General features: G+C 40.3%; 1 protein-coding gene across 1 annotated transcript in view; it reads right to left on the minus strand.

Annotated features, from left to right (window-relative positions):
• The window catches only part of HMGCR (3-hydroxy-3-methylglutaryl-CoA reductase), a 28,354-nt gene extending 13,613 nt beyond the window's left edge, over positions 1 to 14,741 (minus strand). The window contains exons 1-6 of the mRNA XM_024194129.2: positions 14,486 to 14,741; positions 6,986 to 7,172; positions 6,473 to 6,584; positions 4,829 to 4,916; positions 4,480 to 4,564; positions 2,026 to 2,131 (exon numbers count right to left, since the gene is read on the minus strand). Coding sequence (XP_024049897.2) covers positions 2,026 to 2,131; positions 4,480 to 4,564; positions 4,829 to 4,916; positions 6,473 to 6,584; positions 6,986 to 7,150 — 556 coding nt within the window. The 5' untranslated portion in view covers positions 7,151 to 7,172; positions 14,486 to 14,741. The remainder of the gene's footprint in view (positions 1 to 2,025; positions 2,132 to 4,479; positions 4,565 to 4,828; positions 4,917 to 6,472; positions 6,585 to 6,985; positions 7,173 to 14,485) is intronic.
• Between the last annotated feature and the right edge of the window lie 2,889 nt (positions 14,742 to 17,630).

Raw genomic sequence — 17,630 nt, forward strand, 5'->3', positions numbered from 1 at the left:
AAGGGTGATCTTGCATTTGTATTTCAACATAAATACATTAAATATTTATAGTGTACTGATGCTGAAATACAAATGCAAGATTAGGATCTACACTGTAAGTTGTACCTTGAAGAATAATACTGTCATCTTATTTAAAGTGTAAATTACCATTAGTATTTTAAAGCTCTCAATGAAGGACTGGTTCTAAGTTTGCAGGCTTCAGATTGTGACTCCTCATTCATCTGTCTACCAGAATTTGATTTTAAAGTAAACTTTAATCCGTGATATTTGGGCAGAGGTAGTCAGTCATGTATTGAAGGAGTCAGGCAAAGTATTGATCTGTGGCTACTCTCTTGTAAGCATTGCACATATGAGCAGTTACTGATCTTCCTTCTGAACTTCGCTTTATAACTAAAAAAAGTTTCAAAGCGATATTAAAGGTTATGAATATTTTCAGAATTAGTCTGCCCCATGAGCATTTCTGTAATTAGAAGAGAACTGAAGTTTTCATTAGGTAGCTTTTCCAAAGGTATATTTAAATCACACTGAGCTGAAACTTAGAACTAGGGGGTTGAGGTGGGCAGTTTTAAATATGCTTTCAAGGTTAAAGATGACAGGACATGAAGAAGAGCTCTGTGTAAGCTCAAAACCGTGTCTCTCTCAGCAACAGAAGTTGGTCCAATAAAAGATATTACCTCACCCACCTGGTCTCGGGGGGGGTGGGGGGAGGAGAGAAGTAGTCTTGTGCACTTTTCTGATGTACAAAAGTAGACGGAAAGGTTTTTCCAACCCATCCCACCAAAATTGTTTTTACATTAGAAATTCAGATCTGTCTAGCCTAGAAGACTCTGTGAGGGCTGGAGAGCTAATGAAATGATGTCATCAACAATGGTAGGAATGAAACCTGAAAAACTGAGGGGAAGGAATTTTTAGTGAGACTGTTTAAACAATGTTTTTGTTAACATAAACTACTAACATTTTGGACAACAGACATCCAAGTTACAGATTCATAATCTTAACTTCTTTGATTAAGATAAGAGAGCTAAAAGCATAAATCCTCTGAAATATCCAGTAAGTCCCACAGCAAAACCATGAAAGACCAAGTGAACACGCCTGATGTTTCTAAAGGTAAACAAGCAGGGAAGAAAGACCTTAAAAACAAACAAACAAACACACACAGTTTCAGGCCCTATTCATACATCACAAAGAAGCACAAAAGTGTTCAAACCCATTTAAAAAAAATAAATAAATAAAAGAGAGAGGGAGATTCCTTTGCAGGGCATCTTTAAAGTTCTGTGAGTGGCAGTCAATGCCAGTGAGTAAGACAGCTAAATTTTAAAAACTGAAAAATTGCATTTAGCCCTTATTGTGGATTTATGACTTGCAGTTTGTTTATTTTAAAAACAGCTGAATTATTTACATCTGAAAAGCTCTTACTTTTTATGCTTAGTAGCTACATTTCCTAAAACAAAAATCTTCTATAGTGCCAATGAAGATAAAAATCATAGAAAAGAAAAATATAAGAAGTTTCTTTGCCTGTTTGTAGTTAAAACAGACTAGTAATCCCTAGCATGTAATTCATTTTAGAAACATTAGTTCTTACAACAATAAGGAGGCAAGTCATTGTTATTTCATACATCTGTACTGAAAGTGTAATGGATTAAAGAAGTTCCGCTATAGTGGGAGATTTCAGTTCATCCCAAAATAGTAAGGGAATAGCGTACAAAATAAGACGCCAACCCTGTAAAGTGATCTGTGCAAGAGAGCCTTGCACCCATGCAGTGTCCTACAAGAATTCAATGGAAATCTGCATTTTCCTTCATGTCATCAGCACCTGCAATACTATTCACATCTGTTTTAAGATAACAAAAAGCAAGTAAATTCAAAATATAGGCAATGACTAGATCTCCCTAATTGTGCAAAGACACTGAAATACGACCAGTAAGAACATCTATTGTTTGAGGACCAGGAGATAATTGACACCTTAGCTGTGAATTCTTTCTTTTTTTAGCTTGAGATAACTAGACTCTTGACTATATTACTCACCTGACATAGTACCAACACCAATCACAAGACACTCAACAAGGGCATCAAGCGTAAATGTAGGACCTAGAATTGCCATTCCCCGTGAAATATTTTCTCTTACTTCATCCTAAAAAACACAGGAATTTCCCTCAGTTAAAATAAAGGCAAAATACAAACAGTGATGTGTTTGCAAAGTTACACCAATAGACAGCTCTCTGACAGAGAATGGGATGAATCACATCAACTTTTGATTTGTGTTGAGGAAGTGAACTGTAGACCACGGTGATCAAGCAAAAAGGTGGGATTCAGATAAAATGTGAAAAAGGCAGGCACATCAAGTCAAGCAGACTCGTTGTTCTTAACATTTCTCACCCAACCCCTCACAACATGATAAAAGAGCCGATAGGTCCCAGGGTAGGTATAGGCGCTCCCATAAAAAAGAGCTTAAATCATGATTAATAAAGTGAGGATTAAAAAGGTTTAACACCTTGATTATATAAATGCATATTGTATGTGAATATATGGCCTAATACAGACATGTGGGTTCATTTCTCAAATTCTCCTAAGGCTGATTTTGTTCTTTAATCATTTAATTACTTCAAGATGTTAACCTTTAATAATAATTTTTATTGTTTCACCATTTATGTAATCTGATTAATGACTGTACAGCTCTCCATCCTTAGCTGAGAGTTATTCTAAATTTCTTTAATTGAGATAGACTTTTGATAATATTTATTAAAGAGACTAGGACACAAAGTTTTGTTAAGATAAAAATCAGTGAACACTTAAAGTCTATGCATGAGTCTACTTGACTTCTGATTCTTTTAAAGCAGTTTAGTAGTTTTTAAATAGTTTAATGGCTGTACTTTCTATACTAAAACCTAGAATATTGCAGATCAAAGCTATGTCACTAACACATCTTTCCTTTTTGTCCGACTACTTGTATAATCAACTTTTTAAAAAGCAACTCATGTCTCAATAATAAAAAGACAATTCTACTGGGGTATGTTTGTATGCAGATATATCCCCATTATAAAAAAATAATAATTTATATACTCAGGACATTTAAAAAAAAAAATAAATGAAACTACAGTACACCCTCGCTATAATGCCGTACACAATAACAAACCTCTCCCAAGGCTGGAGGAGCTGTCACCTCCCCACCCCCACCCCTGCGGGGCCAAAGGAGCTGTCAGCTCCCACTGCCGGGCTCGAGGTGTCAACTGCCCCCTCCCCCAGGCAGAGCTCTTTCACTATAATGAACCCCTGGCTGTAATGAACAAATGGATCCCCAGAGGTTCATTACAGACAGCGTGTACTGTAGTTAGGGACAAATAGGAGCCTTCCTTCCTCCACAAGAAGCATTAAATCTAGATTCTTAGATTTAAAAAATCTCAATATCCAAAAGCCTGAACTTCATTAAAATGCTGTATCATTTACAGGGCATTAGCATTAACAGGCTGTAAAAACTAGGGTTGAGGGATTTAATTAGCTGTTTGACAAAGCTTAAACAGATTTACTATAATGGAATCAGAATCACAACAGTAGTCTCAGACCTGTTTATGGAATAAGATGAAAGTTCGATGAAATAGAGCAGAGATCTGGCAACTGAAAATCACTAACATGCCTGAGAGAACTGACTAAGGATTTACTAATTTTTTATTTTTTAAACATGTAAACTCCTATCTTAAAAACTCCAGAAACCTATTCTGCACTAATTGCATGTAGGACACTCCAAGTAGTGAGAAATCCTTGTGGAACTTAGGCCATCTACTGTACTCATAGTTAGTATTATATCTTGTTTAGCTATTCATGGTGCTCGATGGACATTCTTACGTTTTCATATCTTCGAAAAAAGCAAAGATTCTTGACACAGTTCAAATCCAGGAGATGGGAGGGGACACTGATTTGGACTTGCACAAATATTAGATATGGAGTTCCAAAACAGATGCCTCACAGTGCCTGGATGCTAACAAAAATCCTATTTCATGCTCTGCAATACCAATGTACATTTTACACTTTATTTTATTAAGTTTGTTCAGATGACTGTACCTGTGTACTTCCATTCTTTTTACTATTTTAATCTTACTTAAAAATTTCCTGGATACTTTTTATTATATTCTTTAGACCACTACAACATTTTTCCTTTAGTTGGTGGCACTTTACAATCTTAACTTCATTCTAATGAAGCTTTTGTCTGGGAACTGTAGACTCACTAAACAGCATTGCTAATATTGTTTCCACTACAGTCCCCCGGCCTGATCCTGTAAGCACACTGATGCACATGAGTAACTTTACTCACCTGACTAATTCAACTGACTTCAATAAAACTATTCACTTGAGTGTTTGTAGGATTATGTAGGAACACTTGACATAGCATTACTATGTATATTTTTGTTCATGTATATATGTCTCATGAGACATTAATACTCAGATGTTAAATTCAATAGCTACATTATAAAAAGCAAGGCTGACCTGTGAGTTGGAACTGAGTGCAAATTTGGCTAATGCACTGGCTCTGGAAAGGTCAATCAGAAGCAGGAAAAATGGTAACGCTTCACTGAAACAAGAGACATAGAGGAACACATTAATGATCCAATAACATTAGGTTTAAAAAACCAAACTTGTGCATTATACACAATGGAAAAATCAAACTTTTTTTTGAAGCAGTAGCTAATCATGTTAATCTATCCATTATAGATCTTTACATAATTTAGACCAGAATGAGCCACACTTTATATTAGAATTAAAAAATGATTTAACATATGCACAAGGATTTCAAGCCACTTAAATTTTTAAAAACCTGAAAATATGCAATACTTACTTCAAGCCTGTCAATTCTTTATCTAGGAAGTGAATCACCACTGTACTGAAAACAAAACTTGAGAAGATTGTGAAGAGGCCAGCAATACCTTAAAAAAATTGTAAGAGTTGCATTTTTAGATCATTCCAGACTAAAATAAGAAGGCACTGAAACCCAAACATTTTACAAACTAACTTTCTCCTTCTTCCAAAGGACCTTTTTCATATGATTTTACACTCTAATGTTCTCTTTTGCAGCAATAAACAAGTATCTCTGACTCAAGTGTTTAACTGCTACACTAGCCAAGAGGGACTTTTCAATACTGTGCTCCAATTTAATCTCTGTTTGGGAGGGATGGGTTTAGTTCAGATTATATATTTTACTAAAGAGGCCAGAAATCCCACTTAAAACCAGTGGCTGAATATGATGAAGGGAGAGGACATTTCCAACCCTATCATTTATGAATGATCATGGTAAAATATTTATTTTTCTGTTATTAGAAAGTAAGCCCCAGGCAGCATGACAAATGCATGCTTATTGTGCACATGTAAAATACAGAATTAAAATTGTTAATGAATATGTTTAGCTTTGCTTCAGCTTTTCAGATTGTTATTTTCTTCGGATAAGCTTTCACTGTTAATACTATGGGTTTGTCTTTTCAAAAAGATGTTTCAAGTCCTAGGATTTAGCCCTGGACCACATTTTAATCTAATTTCTGATTTCCACTATTCCTCAATCACTGAAATAATGTTTGAAGATAATTGTGAAATTGGAAGTTTAAATTCCTTCTGAATTAACACATAAGCCAAAAGAGCTTTAAAATACAAATTTAAATTGTTAACCATCATTTCCAGATTGAATTAAATATAGCTTGTTTTTAATTAACTAACTACAGAGTTAAGAAATTACCAAGGGGATAAACGTATAAACAAAATCCAGTTTTAAAACTCCACTTATGGTTGTATGATGGGGGCAGAAAAGACAATGGGTGGGGGCTGAAGTTCAGTCTAAGGGAAATGTATTTGCCTTTGGCTAGTTTCAGTACACACTAGTCTTTTTGGCCCTTTAATAAGAATATTTAAAAGAACATGCTCTTTGGAGAAGTTCCTCCATTTTCTTCGCAAATTTCAATTCTTTCTTGTCAATCTATGTGAAAATCACAAGCACGTTCAAAGTTCTGATGAACTGGGATTTAAATGTGAATACTCTTTTTAAAAAAAAATTGTAAAATTCCCCAAAGAGAATCACAAAAGTGTGATCAGTGCTGCATTTTAACAAAATTAAAGATCCTGAGGAATCCAAGCCACAAATCTCCTGGTTACTCACTGGAAAAAGGGACTTCATAAGAAATCTGAGAGGATGAGCTCACCGAAGTGGTAATTATTTCAAGTTTTGTTAATACACACTTCAATAATTACATTTTTTAAAACAACAGTTATATACTCGCACCTCACTTCTGTCTTTCCAAACTTGAGAGACAGTCAAAATTTTAATAAAGAATCATTTCACTTGTAAGCAATATTAAAATGTTCATCTTCCTACCTATTAGAGGGGCAGATTGATTCCACTATATATGTGACCATTTATGTTCTAACATTCACGAACACTATTCTACAACTAAGAAACTAAGATAACAAATAATAAATACAAAATAAGATACTCTACCCAAAATATATTTTGATCCAAGCTGCCTTAGATTCTGAAACTGGAAGTATATATAAAGGATTGCTATACAGCGCGTGATTGTCAGGATTATGATGTCACTGCTCAGAACGTCCTGTTTGAAATAAAGATGGCTTTAGTTGGCTCTTATATTAAAACCCAATGAAAGTTTAACAATTAGAAGTACCATAAATTTAAATTATTGAAGCTGTAGAAGTGTTAACGCCAAGCATTCCTAGTCCACCAAGTGTCTCAATTTGATTAAGGGCTCAATTTAACAAAGACCTGCTGTGTCACAATGTCTACTAACTACTTATGGCTGTACACATCAAAAATGGGGAAATTATGCAGACATTCCTTTCCATGGTGGCTAGCATGAGGAGAATTACTTCATTTCTAACATTTTAGGCCATTTTCCTCCCTTTGCCCTTATTCTATGAGAAAAATCTGCATTTTAAGAGTAGTTTCAGGGTTAAGTAGTAGATTAACTATTTCAAAATAAATTTAACTTCTTACTTCTTCAAGTTTTGGGCATTCATAATTCCAGCCACAGATCTTATCATTGCCAGTGAACATCTTCATGGACATCATACAGATGGTGAGAGTCACAGTCCCCACAATGACTTCCCATGGATGAGAGGCTACAAAAAGGCCATGCATTCGAAAGAGTCTTGACAGCATTTTCAAGTTTGTTTTTCTACACCTAGAACATGCAACAAAAGAAAATTTAGTATAATTAAGTTCAAAAAATGGAAAAAGAATGAGCATGGTATAATTTCCTCCAAGCTACTACTTCTCATCAAGTCTGTATGTTTTAAGACACTAAGGAATCTCACCTCCATCTCCAAATATGTATTTGCCTCGCCTGTTCTGAAAACATCTTCTAATCTATCTGTTTCTCCAGATTCCCCAAAACCTGAAAAAAGTCAGCTTCCCACCTTGCCAGCAAGCACTCCATTGCCTTTTTTCTCAAAGAGATCTACTCAAAGCCCCCGGATTTCTTCTTTTCCAATCTCACCTTTGTACTCTTCCATCCACTGAAACCCATTTACAAATTTTACCAACCTCTTACCTCTGGCCAGTTCTACTCTATCCTTGTTCTCTTTGACGATCTGACCTCCGCCCTTGTTACAGTCAACTGCTTCATCCGCCACATACTCTCCTCAATGGCCTTCAGTAACTTTGAACTCTCCAGATGGTGCCTATATTTTAGGTTTTTGTGCTAGCAATGGTTGGAATTGGTGTTAAAAAACACTGGTGTTTGAGCTACACTACATCATCTAACCATGTGTAATAAATGCTACTGTGATCAAAATGCAACCTGCCATTCCATGTTAGCACTGCCGCTAGTGGTACTGTAGCAGTGGGAGATTTTTCACAACAACCTTAGTGTAGATGAGGCCTCAAGTTCTTATCTCAATGACCTTTCTTTCAATATTTCTTCAGGGGGAATTGCCTCTTCACTTAGAATCTCAACAAGCATATTTGACTACTCTTCTACTCTCCATTTGGTTGCCCTCATTCACTCCAAATAGTTTCAACTACTATATTACCTTTATACTCATCACTACTAAATCTACCTCTCTATCCTGATTTTTCACCCTCTCTCCATTTCTGCATCTCCATCAGCAGCTCAAACATCCCTTGGACACCTTATTGACACCTCAAATCAGGGTATTTTTCCTCCTCACCCTCCTCCTCTGGCTCAGTTCTCTACCAATGTTGACAACACGCACCATCCAACTGAAGCCATTTTGACTTTTCTTTCTTTCCTCCTCTGTATTCAGGCCCTTACCAAATAGTGCACCTTCCTTCTCTATAAATCCCACTAAAAATCTATTCTATCTTTTAATTCTTCCTGTTAAAACCTTAATCATCTTCAACTCAGCTACACTAATTCCCCCTCTGGCCTACCTGCCTCTCATCACGCCCACCACTTCAAACCATCCAAATTGCTGCTGTGAAGGTTATTTTCCGCTCATACTACTCTGACTCTTGTCTTCTCCACATCTCTCAATATCCATTACTAGCTTCCAAACCAAATTCAAGGCACTATTTCTTCATCTAAAAATATTAATCCCCTTCCACAACCAATGTTCTGCCCAAGCTTCTCCAGTATCTTTTACCTCTGTCACAAACTTCCTTTTCAGTGCTGCCTTTCATCATCCCATTATTCTTTTAACACGCCTAGTTAACATTCACCAAGAGGCCTCCCTATCCTCCAAAAGACTCACCTATTCTGTAAATCCTTCAACTATGAAAACCACATCACACCTTCTTTCCTGTTTATTACTTTTGGATTCTAAACTCTTCAGAGATGTTTACCCCCCTTTAAGGCTACGCAGTTAGAACCAGAATTTCATTGCACCGTAGGGTTGTTATTGTAACAAGTACTACTGGAGTTTGTGGCTTATTTTTCCATGACATGAAATCAATTAATTTTAAATATCTAAGATGAATTTTTAAAAAATATTTGATACCTTAAAGTTAATCAGTACTTAGATCACTAGGCCAGGGAACATCTTTTCATTATGTGACTTTGGGGATTGTGGATTGGGGCCTCTATGCATTTCCATAACAGAAACGATTTAAAAAAAACCACCCACATTAACAGAAATTAGAAGTAGCAACTCTCCCCCTCCAGGGAAGTGACATGCCTTCTTCTCAACCCACATCTCCTCAGACACCAGAAATGCTGCAGTCACTCAACAGGAAGGCATAAACCAGCCTGCAAAAAGGCTTAACTGCAGGCTGAAGAGGTGAGGGCCTCATTAGCTGGCAGAGTCTTTTTCTGTCCAAGTGCACCTCCTTAATCACAGGGGTGGGTTCTAGCACCAAAATATTTTTCTTCATCCTCCTGCATAGACGGAGGACTTTGGAGCATTTTTCTGAGAGTTAAGAATTGTTAATTATACATGAGCTCTGCCTGTATTTATATATCCATGTTTATATATCCAAGAATTCTTTGAGGGGTCAGCAAACTGGACAAGGAGCATGTCCCTTCCTCTAGCTTCTCTCTTCCATTTCCCTTCAACTGAACCCATGCTGGCCTTTATAATTATTTAGGGTGTGATCCACAAAGAATATAGGCATTCCAATGCTGAGCATCATGGCACCTAATATTTAGGTGCCTAGAAAATCACAGGAACAACACTGAGATCCAAAAAGCCACTCTAGGCGCATAGGCTCCCTACACAATGAAAGGGGAGAGAGAGAGATGTCTTAGAATACAATCCAAAAAAGCCTGAGGCAAGGCAAAGAGCCACCTAAGTTAGCCAATAGCAAGAGGGGTGCAAAGCCCTGACCCTCTCTCACAGATAAGTGTCTAAGTCTGGGCTGTAGAGAGAAGCCTATCTCTATTTAGCAATCCACCCACAGGCACATCTTTGCTGGAGTCAGGTGTGGCATTTCTTGCAGGAATGAGTTAGGTCCCTGACTCACACCATGCAAAACAGCCAGAGGAGGTGATGGTGCCTATCTTCACCCCCCACCTTCAGCATGTAGCATTTTAGCTAGTGTGGTTAAAGCATTTGTCGGTGCAGATTCAATTCCCCCTCTCTGCTAATGAGGGAGAAACAATTTGAACAGGTGTCTTCCCACCTCTCAGGAGAGTACTCTAACCACTGAGCTGTGAGCTTTCCAATGTGGAGCTCCTTCAGTTCCTCCTGTTGAAGCTGTTCCACTGTGGATAAATAATGAAAGAGTGCTTAGAGCAAGCCAGGGTCTCCCACCTCTGAGAAGGGTGCGCTAACCACCGGACTAGAGTCATTCTCTCTCTGGTGCAATTGTTTATATATTTATCCAAATGGAACAGCTTCAACAGGAATAAGGGAACCTACTGGATTGGGTATCCACCATTTGATACTTGCAATCTGGCTAATTATGTTTCAGATTGCATTTTCTGGTTAAGAGTACTTCTTCCCAACCCCCAATTACCTTCTAGGTTTTGGGGAGACTACAGTAGGGTTTTTTTGTTTGTATTAGTTGACTTGTGTTTTTAATACATGGCAAAGGCACTGAGAATCTCTCTCATATTTTGCACAGGTGCTCTTTAATGTCTTGTATAAATTTAAATAATAACTGATACTTTATTCTTTGTAGATTATTGCATCTGGTCACTACTTCATAGACTGATGAGTAGCAGAACTGTTCCCCATGATTTCAAGAAAATCAAGCTTCTGCAATAATCCATTAAATAAACTTCTAGTTCTGGAAAACTATAGGTATGAAACTAGTTTAAATCAAATAAATGTAATAATTCTGTAGAGACTATTGATGAGATTTGAGAACTTTGTAGAGATTTTTTGCAGTTCTGGTTTTCAGAAGGTGGGATTTAAAACCCTGTATTTGTTGGCTTAATTGTTTGTCAAGAAGCCTTGATTGTGTTGAGAATAGTAAAGTTGGCTATGGGTGAACAGGGCAGGCAGGAAGGTGATAGATTTCTAAGGTTTCTATTTTTCAACACCATCTAAAAATATAGTAGAAACCAAGAAAACTCAAACTTGAAATTTATAGTAAACATTAGTGTAGCTTCTTATTTTTAAAATCATGTCTTCTTAATTTCAAAAGACAAATCAGTGTAACTATGCAAATTTCTAAAAGCAAATTAATAATGTAATTCAATATCTTGACACCATCTAAAATGTCAATTATTTTAAATGAAGATATAACAAGTAGCATATTTTAATGAATGCTGCTGCATTCAGCCATGTTAGAGCTCCATTAGCTAACAATGCCGTGACAAGATGTCTTTAGGTTAGGAACAGGAGCCCATCACTGGCTGATGCAATCACTTTTATGCAGAGTTGCCAATAAGGCACCTTGTGTTTATCATCAATAATTAATTGTACAACAGTAGCAAATACTAGATATTTTGCATAATTTATTTTCCCAGTCAAATAAATAATTTCATTTTTTTTCTTAACAGATTTTAGTGAGATCACTTACATTTGATAACGCAAACACCTGTTTAGGCTTTGCTCTTAAGTGTCTGAAATAGCATCTGAAGTGAAATTTGCTTTGGAAAACCTTTCATTAATGTCACTGAGCATTAATTTGCTCAGAACAGTCAAAGTGCTTTAAAATATTGATGGGAATGAGGTTCAGGAATGTTGCTAGCCTTGATTACAATGGAGAACAGAGGTGAAATCTTGACTGTTAAAGCAACTAAGAATTTTGCCATTGATTTCAGTGGTGCAAGGATTCCACCCCAGCAGCCTTGAGATCACAATATTCTGCAACATTTTTACTATTTAATAGAAAAATTATAATAGCATCAAATTATTCTGGCCATTTCAAACTCATTGCTACCATTAAGAAGTTCCTATGTTTATTTTGAATTTTTAATTACAAATACATCTTGCTTGTTATAAGGGAAGCTATACAACTATTGCAAACACTTTATAGAATGGCATAATAAGAATATTGCTTTACAATGTAGTATAGACACTCATATGAACAGAAAGGTGGAAACTAAGAGAAGATGAAGTAGAACAAAAGAAAAAATAGCAGTAAAAATGTAAGAAAATGTTCTGGCAGCAAGTCGAATGATGCATTAATGGTGAGGCATGTTTTCCTTTTACAAAAGCCGTGTTGACTCTTCCCCAGCAAAATTTTACGGTTGTTTCAACCAATTTGCCTGGTACTGAAGTTAGGCTTACCAGCTTGTGATTGCCTCTGGCACCTTTTTTAAAAATCGGAGTTACATTAGCTATCCTCCAGTCATCCGGTACAGAGGCTGATTTAAGTGATAAGATTTCATACCACAGTTAGTATTTCTGCAATTTCATATTTGAGTTCCTTCAGAACTCTTGTGTGAATACCATCTGATTCTTACTGTTTATCAATTTGTTCCAAAACCTCCTCTATTGATACTTCAATCTGGGACAGTTCCTCAGATTTGACATTTAAAAAGAATAGCTCATGTGGTGGGAATCTCCCCCACATCCTCTGAAATAAAGATCAATGCAAAGAATTCATTTTGCTTCTCTGCAACAGCCTTTTCTTCCTTGAGTGCTCCTTTAGCACCTCAGTCAAGTCGTATCTGCCTGTTTGGCAAGTTTCCTGCCTCTGAAGTACTCAAATTTGTTGCTGTTCATTTTTGTGTCTCATGATAGTTGCTCTTCAAATTCTTTTTTGGCCTGTTTAACTATACTTTTATACTTGGCTTGCCAAGAGTTTATGTTCCTTTCTATTTTTCTCAGTAGGATTTGACTTCCAATTTTTATAAGTTGCCTTTTTGCCTCTAACCACCTCTTTTACTTATTTACCCAGAGTGGCATTTTTTGGTCCTCTATTTTTTTTCATTCTGGGGCCTCTATTAATTAATTAATTTGAGCCTCTATTATGGTGTTTTCAACAAGTTTCCAAACAGCTTGCGGGCATTTCTCTCTTGTGACTTTTCCTTTTATTTTCCATTTAACTAGCCTTCTCACTTCTGTGTAGCTCCTCTTTTGAAATTAAACTCTACTGTAGTGGGCTTCTTTGGTATCCCCTCTCCCCCCTATAAATATTAAATTTAATTACATTATGGTCACTATTACCGACTGGTTTAGCTACATTCACCTCTTTTTTTTTTTTTTTTTTAAGCGCCATCCTGGGGCCTGCATATAAGATGGACACACTGTGTTTGATACAGTTTCTGAGTGGAAGGCCTCCTACCTTTCAAGAATGATGTAAACAGTACAGTTGCAACACCAACTAATTCCGCCATAGGTTCATGCTCTTCCAAAAATGCAACTGAAGCTAACTGTCCCAAAGCATAAAAAGTGCTAGGCATTTGTTGTGGCATTACAAGGATATAATTTTCTATTAATCCCATTGTTCTGACATTGAGCAATATGATCTGGTTATCTTTAAAACTGTCATACACTGAGTAATCTCACAAGCCTCAGGGCAACTCTCTGCAGTACTCTAGCCCTTGCTATTTGACTTGGAAGGAACTAATTTTATTATGAGAAAGCCTTTGGTACAACTCATTGAGTTACAGTGACAATTTTCCCAAGGAAATCCTGTCCAGTCCTTAGCTAAAAAGATGGTTGACACAATATGGATGTCTTCAGCTTGGGTCCCCACAGTCAGTAAAAAAAAAAAAAAATGTATCACCGAGTTTTAGGGGCAGCCCATCAATTTTAAGTATACAAAAATTCCTTGTAGCCAGCCATACTCATTAAACAGGCACAATGCAGAGAAACGTTATTTGATGTGTTGGGAATTAATACAGATGCGGGGTGGAGGTTCCTCACAGTGCCACCATCTCAGTGTACAAAGATGTTATTTATCTTACTGCAGAAACCTACAGCCGGGAAAGCAGGTGCCGCCCAAGGGCTCCACCTTAGCTCCGTGCGCGCTGCATTTCTGGATCCCATGATGCGCTCCCGTGAGAGGGTCCCTCGGGGTAAGCAACGGGAACCCGCACTGGGGCGGAGTCAAACAGGGGCTCGCTGTACAGGCAGCGGGGGTGATGCCTGGGCACAGGCGCGTATCGGCGACACGATTTCCCCATTTCTACACCCCCCGCCCCCCAAACACAACAAACGGCGTGAAGGTGCCTGGGTTTGGGAGCTGGCCCGAGCCCCCGCCGCGCAAGCAGGGCCAGTGCGTCAGCGGCACGTTATGGCCTCTCCCCCCGGCCCCGAAGCCAGGACACCTCTCTCCGCCCGGCTACTTAGAACGATCGCGCCTCAGGGGCCCCGGTTGTGACCTTCCCTGCGGCGCTGCCCAGGGCACGGCAGCGCGCCGGAGGGCGGAGCGGGCATGGAGGAGCGAGCAGCTGCCATCCACGTCCCTCTGGCAGTGGCCACGGGTGTATCCACCCCATTATCCAGCCGCTCCAGACTCCGCGGGGGGCAAACACTAGCAGGGACAGGACCCACTCACCGCAGCCGCTCTTTCAGGACCTTTAAATCAGGCCCAGGAGGTCCCGGTCCCCCGGCGCGGAAGGACCAGTGTCGTAAAAAGGCCAGTCCTCACCCCGCCTGATGGAAATTCTGACCCTTCTCCCCGGTCCCCACTCACCGCTGGACGTGCCTGAAGGAGCTCGCGCTTGCAGCTGCTGCCCTCCTCTTTCCTCTCGCGCGCAGCGCCGCAGCAGACTGAGAAAGCCGCGCACGCAGCGACAAGGACAACCCCAGCGCGCGACACCCGGACCGCCGCCATCGCCCGATCGCACAACCAATGGCGGGCGCCCGACTCGACGCGTCACTCGCCCGTTGCCTTAGTAACCAGCCAGCGAAGCCGCACAGCGCGAGACGGATCAGGAGGGGAGACCGCACCATCTCGCCACGGGCCGACAGCCAATGGGCCGTTGTGCTGCCCCTGAAGTACTTTCTCATTGGTCGGCAGACTGGGGTTTATTTGCATATGGCCATCAAGTGAGCGACTGCGACTGGCTGTCCAGACCGGTAGAGCTCCTACCGTGGTGCAGGGAGGCGGGGCTATCTCCCTCCTGCTGTGGGGAGAGCGGAGGGCGGGGCTCCTCTCCCATTCCTTCCCCACCTGGGTCCCGCTTCCCCCGGCCTGAATAACGCCCCCCCCCGCGCGCACCTGCCCGGGCACCGCTGCCCCGTGCCAGGCTGAGCAGCGCCGCCGTGCTGGGAGTGTGGTGCCGCCCCGAGCCAGGCTTGGGCCCCACCCGCGCGCGGCTCTGCCGGAGCGGTCTGGCCTGGCCTCGTCCCGGCGTGTAACGGGCTGTCGGGGCAAACTCCAGCGCGGCCACGCGGCCACGAGTCCGCACCGACCTTGCATCAGCCCCTCAGGCCGCCGGTGCCGAGGTGACCTGGCCATGGGGGTCTGCTTCGCGGGCTTCTGCCAGTCGCCTCGCGGTCCCACATCGCTGTGCCGCCATTCGAGCATCAGGCTTGGCCTAGCATACCGGGCGTCTGCTGCTCGAGCTAATGCCCACTTCCTCCACTGAGCCGTGCGCTCTCCGCCCCGCTGGCGCTCTCCCCCAGGGGAGCCAGTGCAGGCTACTCGGGCTAGGCTGCGCAGTCAGTTACAACATGCTGGTCTATATCTTCTGCCTCTGACTTGCATACCCCCTTTGAGGCAGGAGCTTAAATGTTGCCATTCTGGATGACCCCAGTGGTCGGTCCAGTACAGTTTGCTGCCCCTGATAGTATCGGCTGCTAGATGGCTAATGGCAAGATGCAAGAAACCCCATAATGGACAATTATGGAATACTGTCCCTGAAGAAAAGGTTTTGTCTGGCTCTAATAGTGTTTGGTGTATGCCTTGAAGTATGCAATAGGATTTTCAAAAAAAATTTATCTGATGTAACTGTGGATATTCTCAATACCCATATAACTGTCTTATCTCTTAGAATCTTACTAAAATCTTGTCCTCTATGATATCTTGTGGCAATCAATTGAACAGGTTAACTGTGTTGTATAAAAAGTATTTTATGAGTTTTACATTTGTTGCCTTTCATGATCTTGCACTAAGAGGGCAAACAGGGATGCCAGATAAACCTGATCTTTCACATTCTTTTTCTTGTATACTTCTGTCATGTCTTTTTGGATTTGTCTCCTCCATGAATTAAACAGTCCTATTGTTTTCAGTCTCTTCTCAGACAGAAATCACCCATCTCTGAACCCCACTTCTGTTTTTGTTACGTGTTTTGAGATACAATGTTTCCTAAGGATGCCCATTGCTGCCTCATTCATTACAGCATTGAAATTGTTGGTCATTGTTTCTACATCTTCCTCTAGAGCAAGCAGCAGCGCAAATTTTCCGCTGATCATTGCTTGGAATTGCTCTGCAATGTTTCAGTCTCTGAGTCTTTCTAAGTCAAACTTCTGGTGAACTTTGGCCTGACGATTTTCCTTAGCCGCAGCTGAAAATTTAGCATCACAAGGTGGTGATCACTTCCAATATCAGCACCAGGGAAGCTCCTTGTTTTAGCTCTGTTAATCTCAGAACTAAATCGGTTTTGCCAGTCGATCTGGCTGTGACATAGACCATTAGGTGCGTGCCATGTTGATCGTCTAGATGCTTTATGTGTTCCTAATGTGTTTGCAAGAACCAGATTGTTATAGGTGGCAAACTCCAAAAGTCTCAATCCTCTCTCATTGGTTACCGCATTACAGAAAGGGCACAATAATCTTTCCAATCTGTCTGTGCTTTAGTACCCACGTTAGCATTCCAATCTCCTTGTACAATCAGGAGATCTTTCTTGTGTACCTTATCGATGATGTCTTGGAGCTGATTGTAAAAATTTTCAATTTGCTCGTCATAGTCTGTTGTAGGGGCATAGACTTGTACCACTGTGATATTAAATGGTACTGCCTTTAGATGGATGGAAATAAGCCTGCTGGACATTGGGCTGCATCCTAATACTGAATTCTTGATATCTTTATGCACAAGAAATCCTACGCCATTGACATGTTTGTCCTCTCCATTGTAATGGAGTATATGGCCTTCTTCTGTTAGTACCTCTCCAAAGTTCTTCCATCTGACCTCAGAGATTCCTAGGAGGTACCAGGTGTACGTGAGTTCTTTGAACCTCCCTATTTGTCTCAATGTCCTTACATTCCATGTGTCTATGGTGATGTTATCTCTTCCACGGATTCTCTTTGTTGGGGTTACACCAATAGCATACTTGTCGCGTCTGCCCGGGTGGGAAACGGATGGCACCGTCATTATTAACCTGGGCTGCGATCAATCCGGTATGGAAATCGTTGACTTGCTCATCATATGGTGCGTCTTGGGCAGATGTCTAACCTGGCAGAGCCCATCCCTCTCCAGGCAGCCCCCTTTTAGTCGCCTCTTACGACATGCAGGAGGAGCAGTGGGCCTATTCTGTCCCCGGACTCACAGGGGACAGATGGGAAACATCGTAAAAAGACAAAACCATGGGTCACAAATGAAATACTACAAATGTGTGACATTAGAAGAGAACTTAAGAGAGACAAGAATAGCACGGAGGGAGCTGATAAATCAGAGCGATTGGCAGAAAGATCGAGAAAGGAATGAAGGTGGCCAAGGAGATATGGACTGAAAAACAATTCTCTAAAATTGAAGAGTATCAATAATAAAAATAGCAAACGAGCCTTCCAGGTTGTAAAAGACTTGACGAAGAAAAGATGGACCAAAGCTAACGCAATTCAAGACAAAGAAGGGAACAGTCTTACAGAAGAAAGGGACATCATCAATAGGTGGACAA

This window comes from Terrapene carolina, unplaced genomic scaffold (genome assembly GCF_002925995.2).
Source record: "Terrapene carolina triunguis isolate 2854851 unplaced genomic scaffold, T_m_triunguis-2.0 Scaffold69, whole genome shotgun sequence".
In the NCBI taxonomy this organism is placed as follows: Eukaryota; Metazoa; Chordata; order Testudines; family Emydidae; genus Terrapene; species Terrapene triunguis.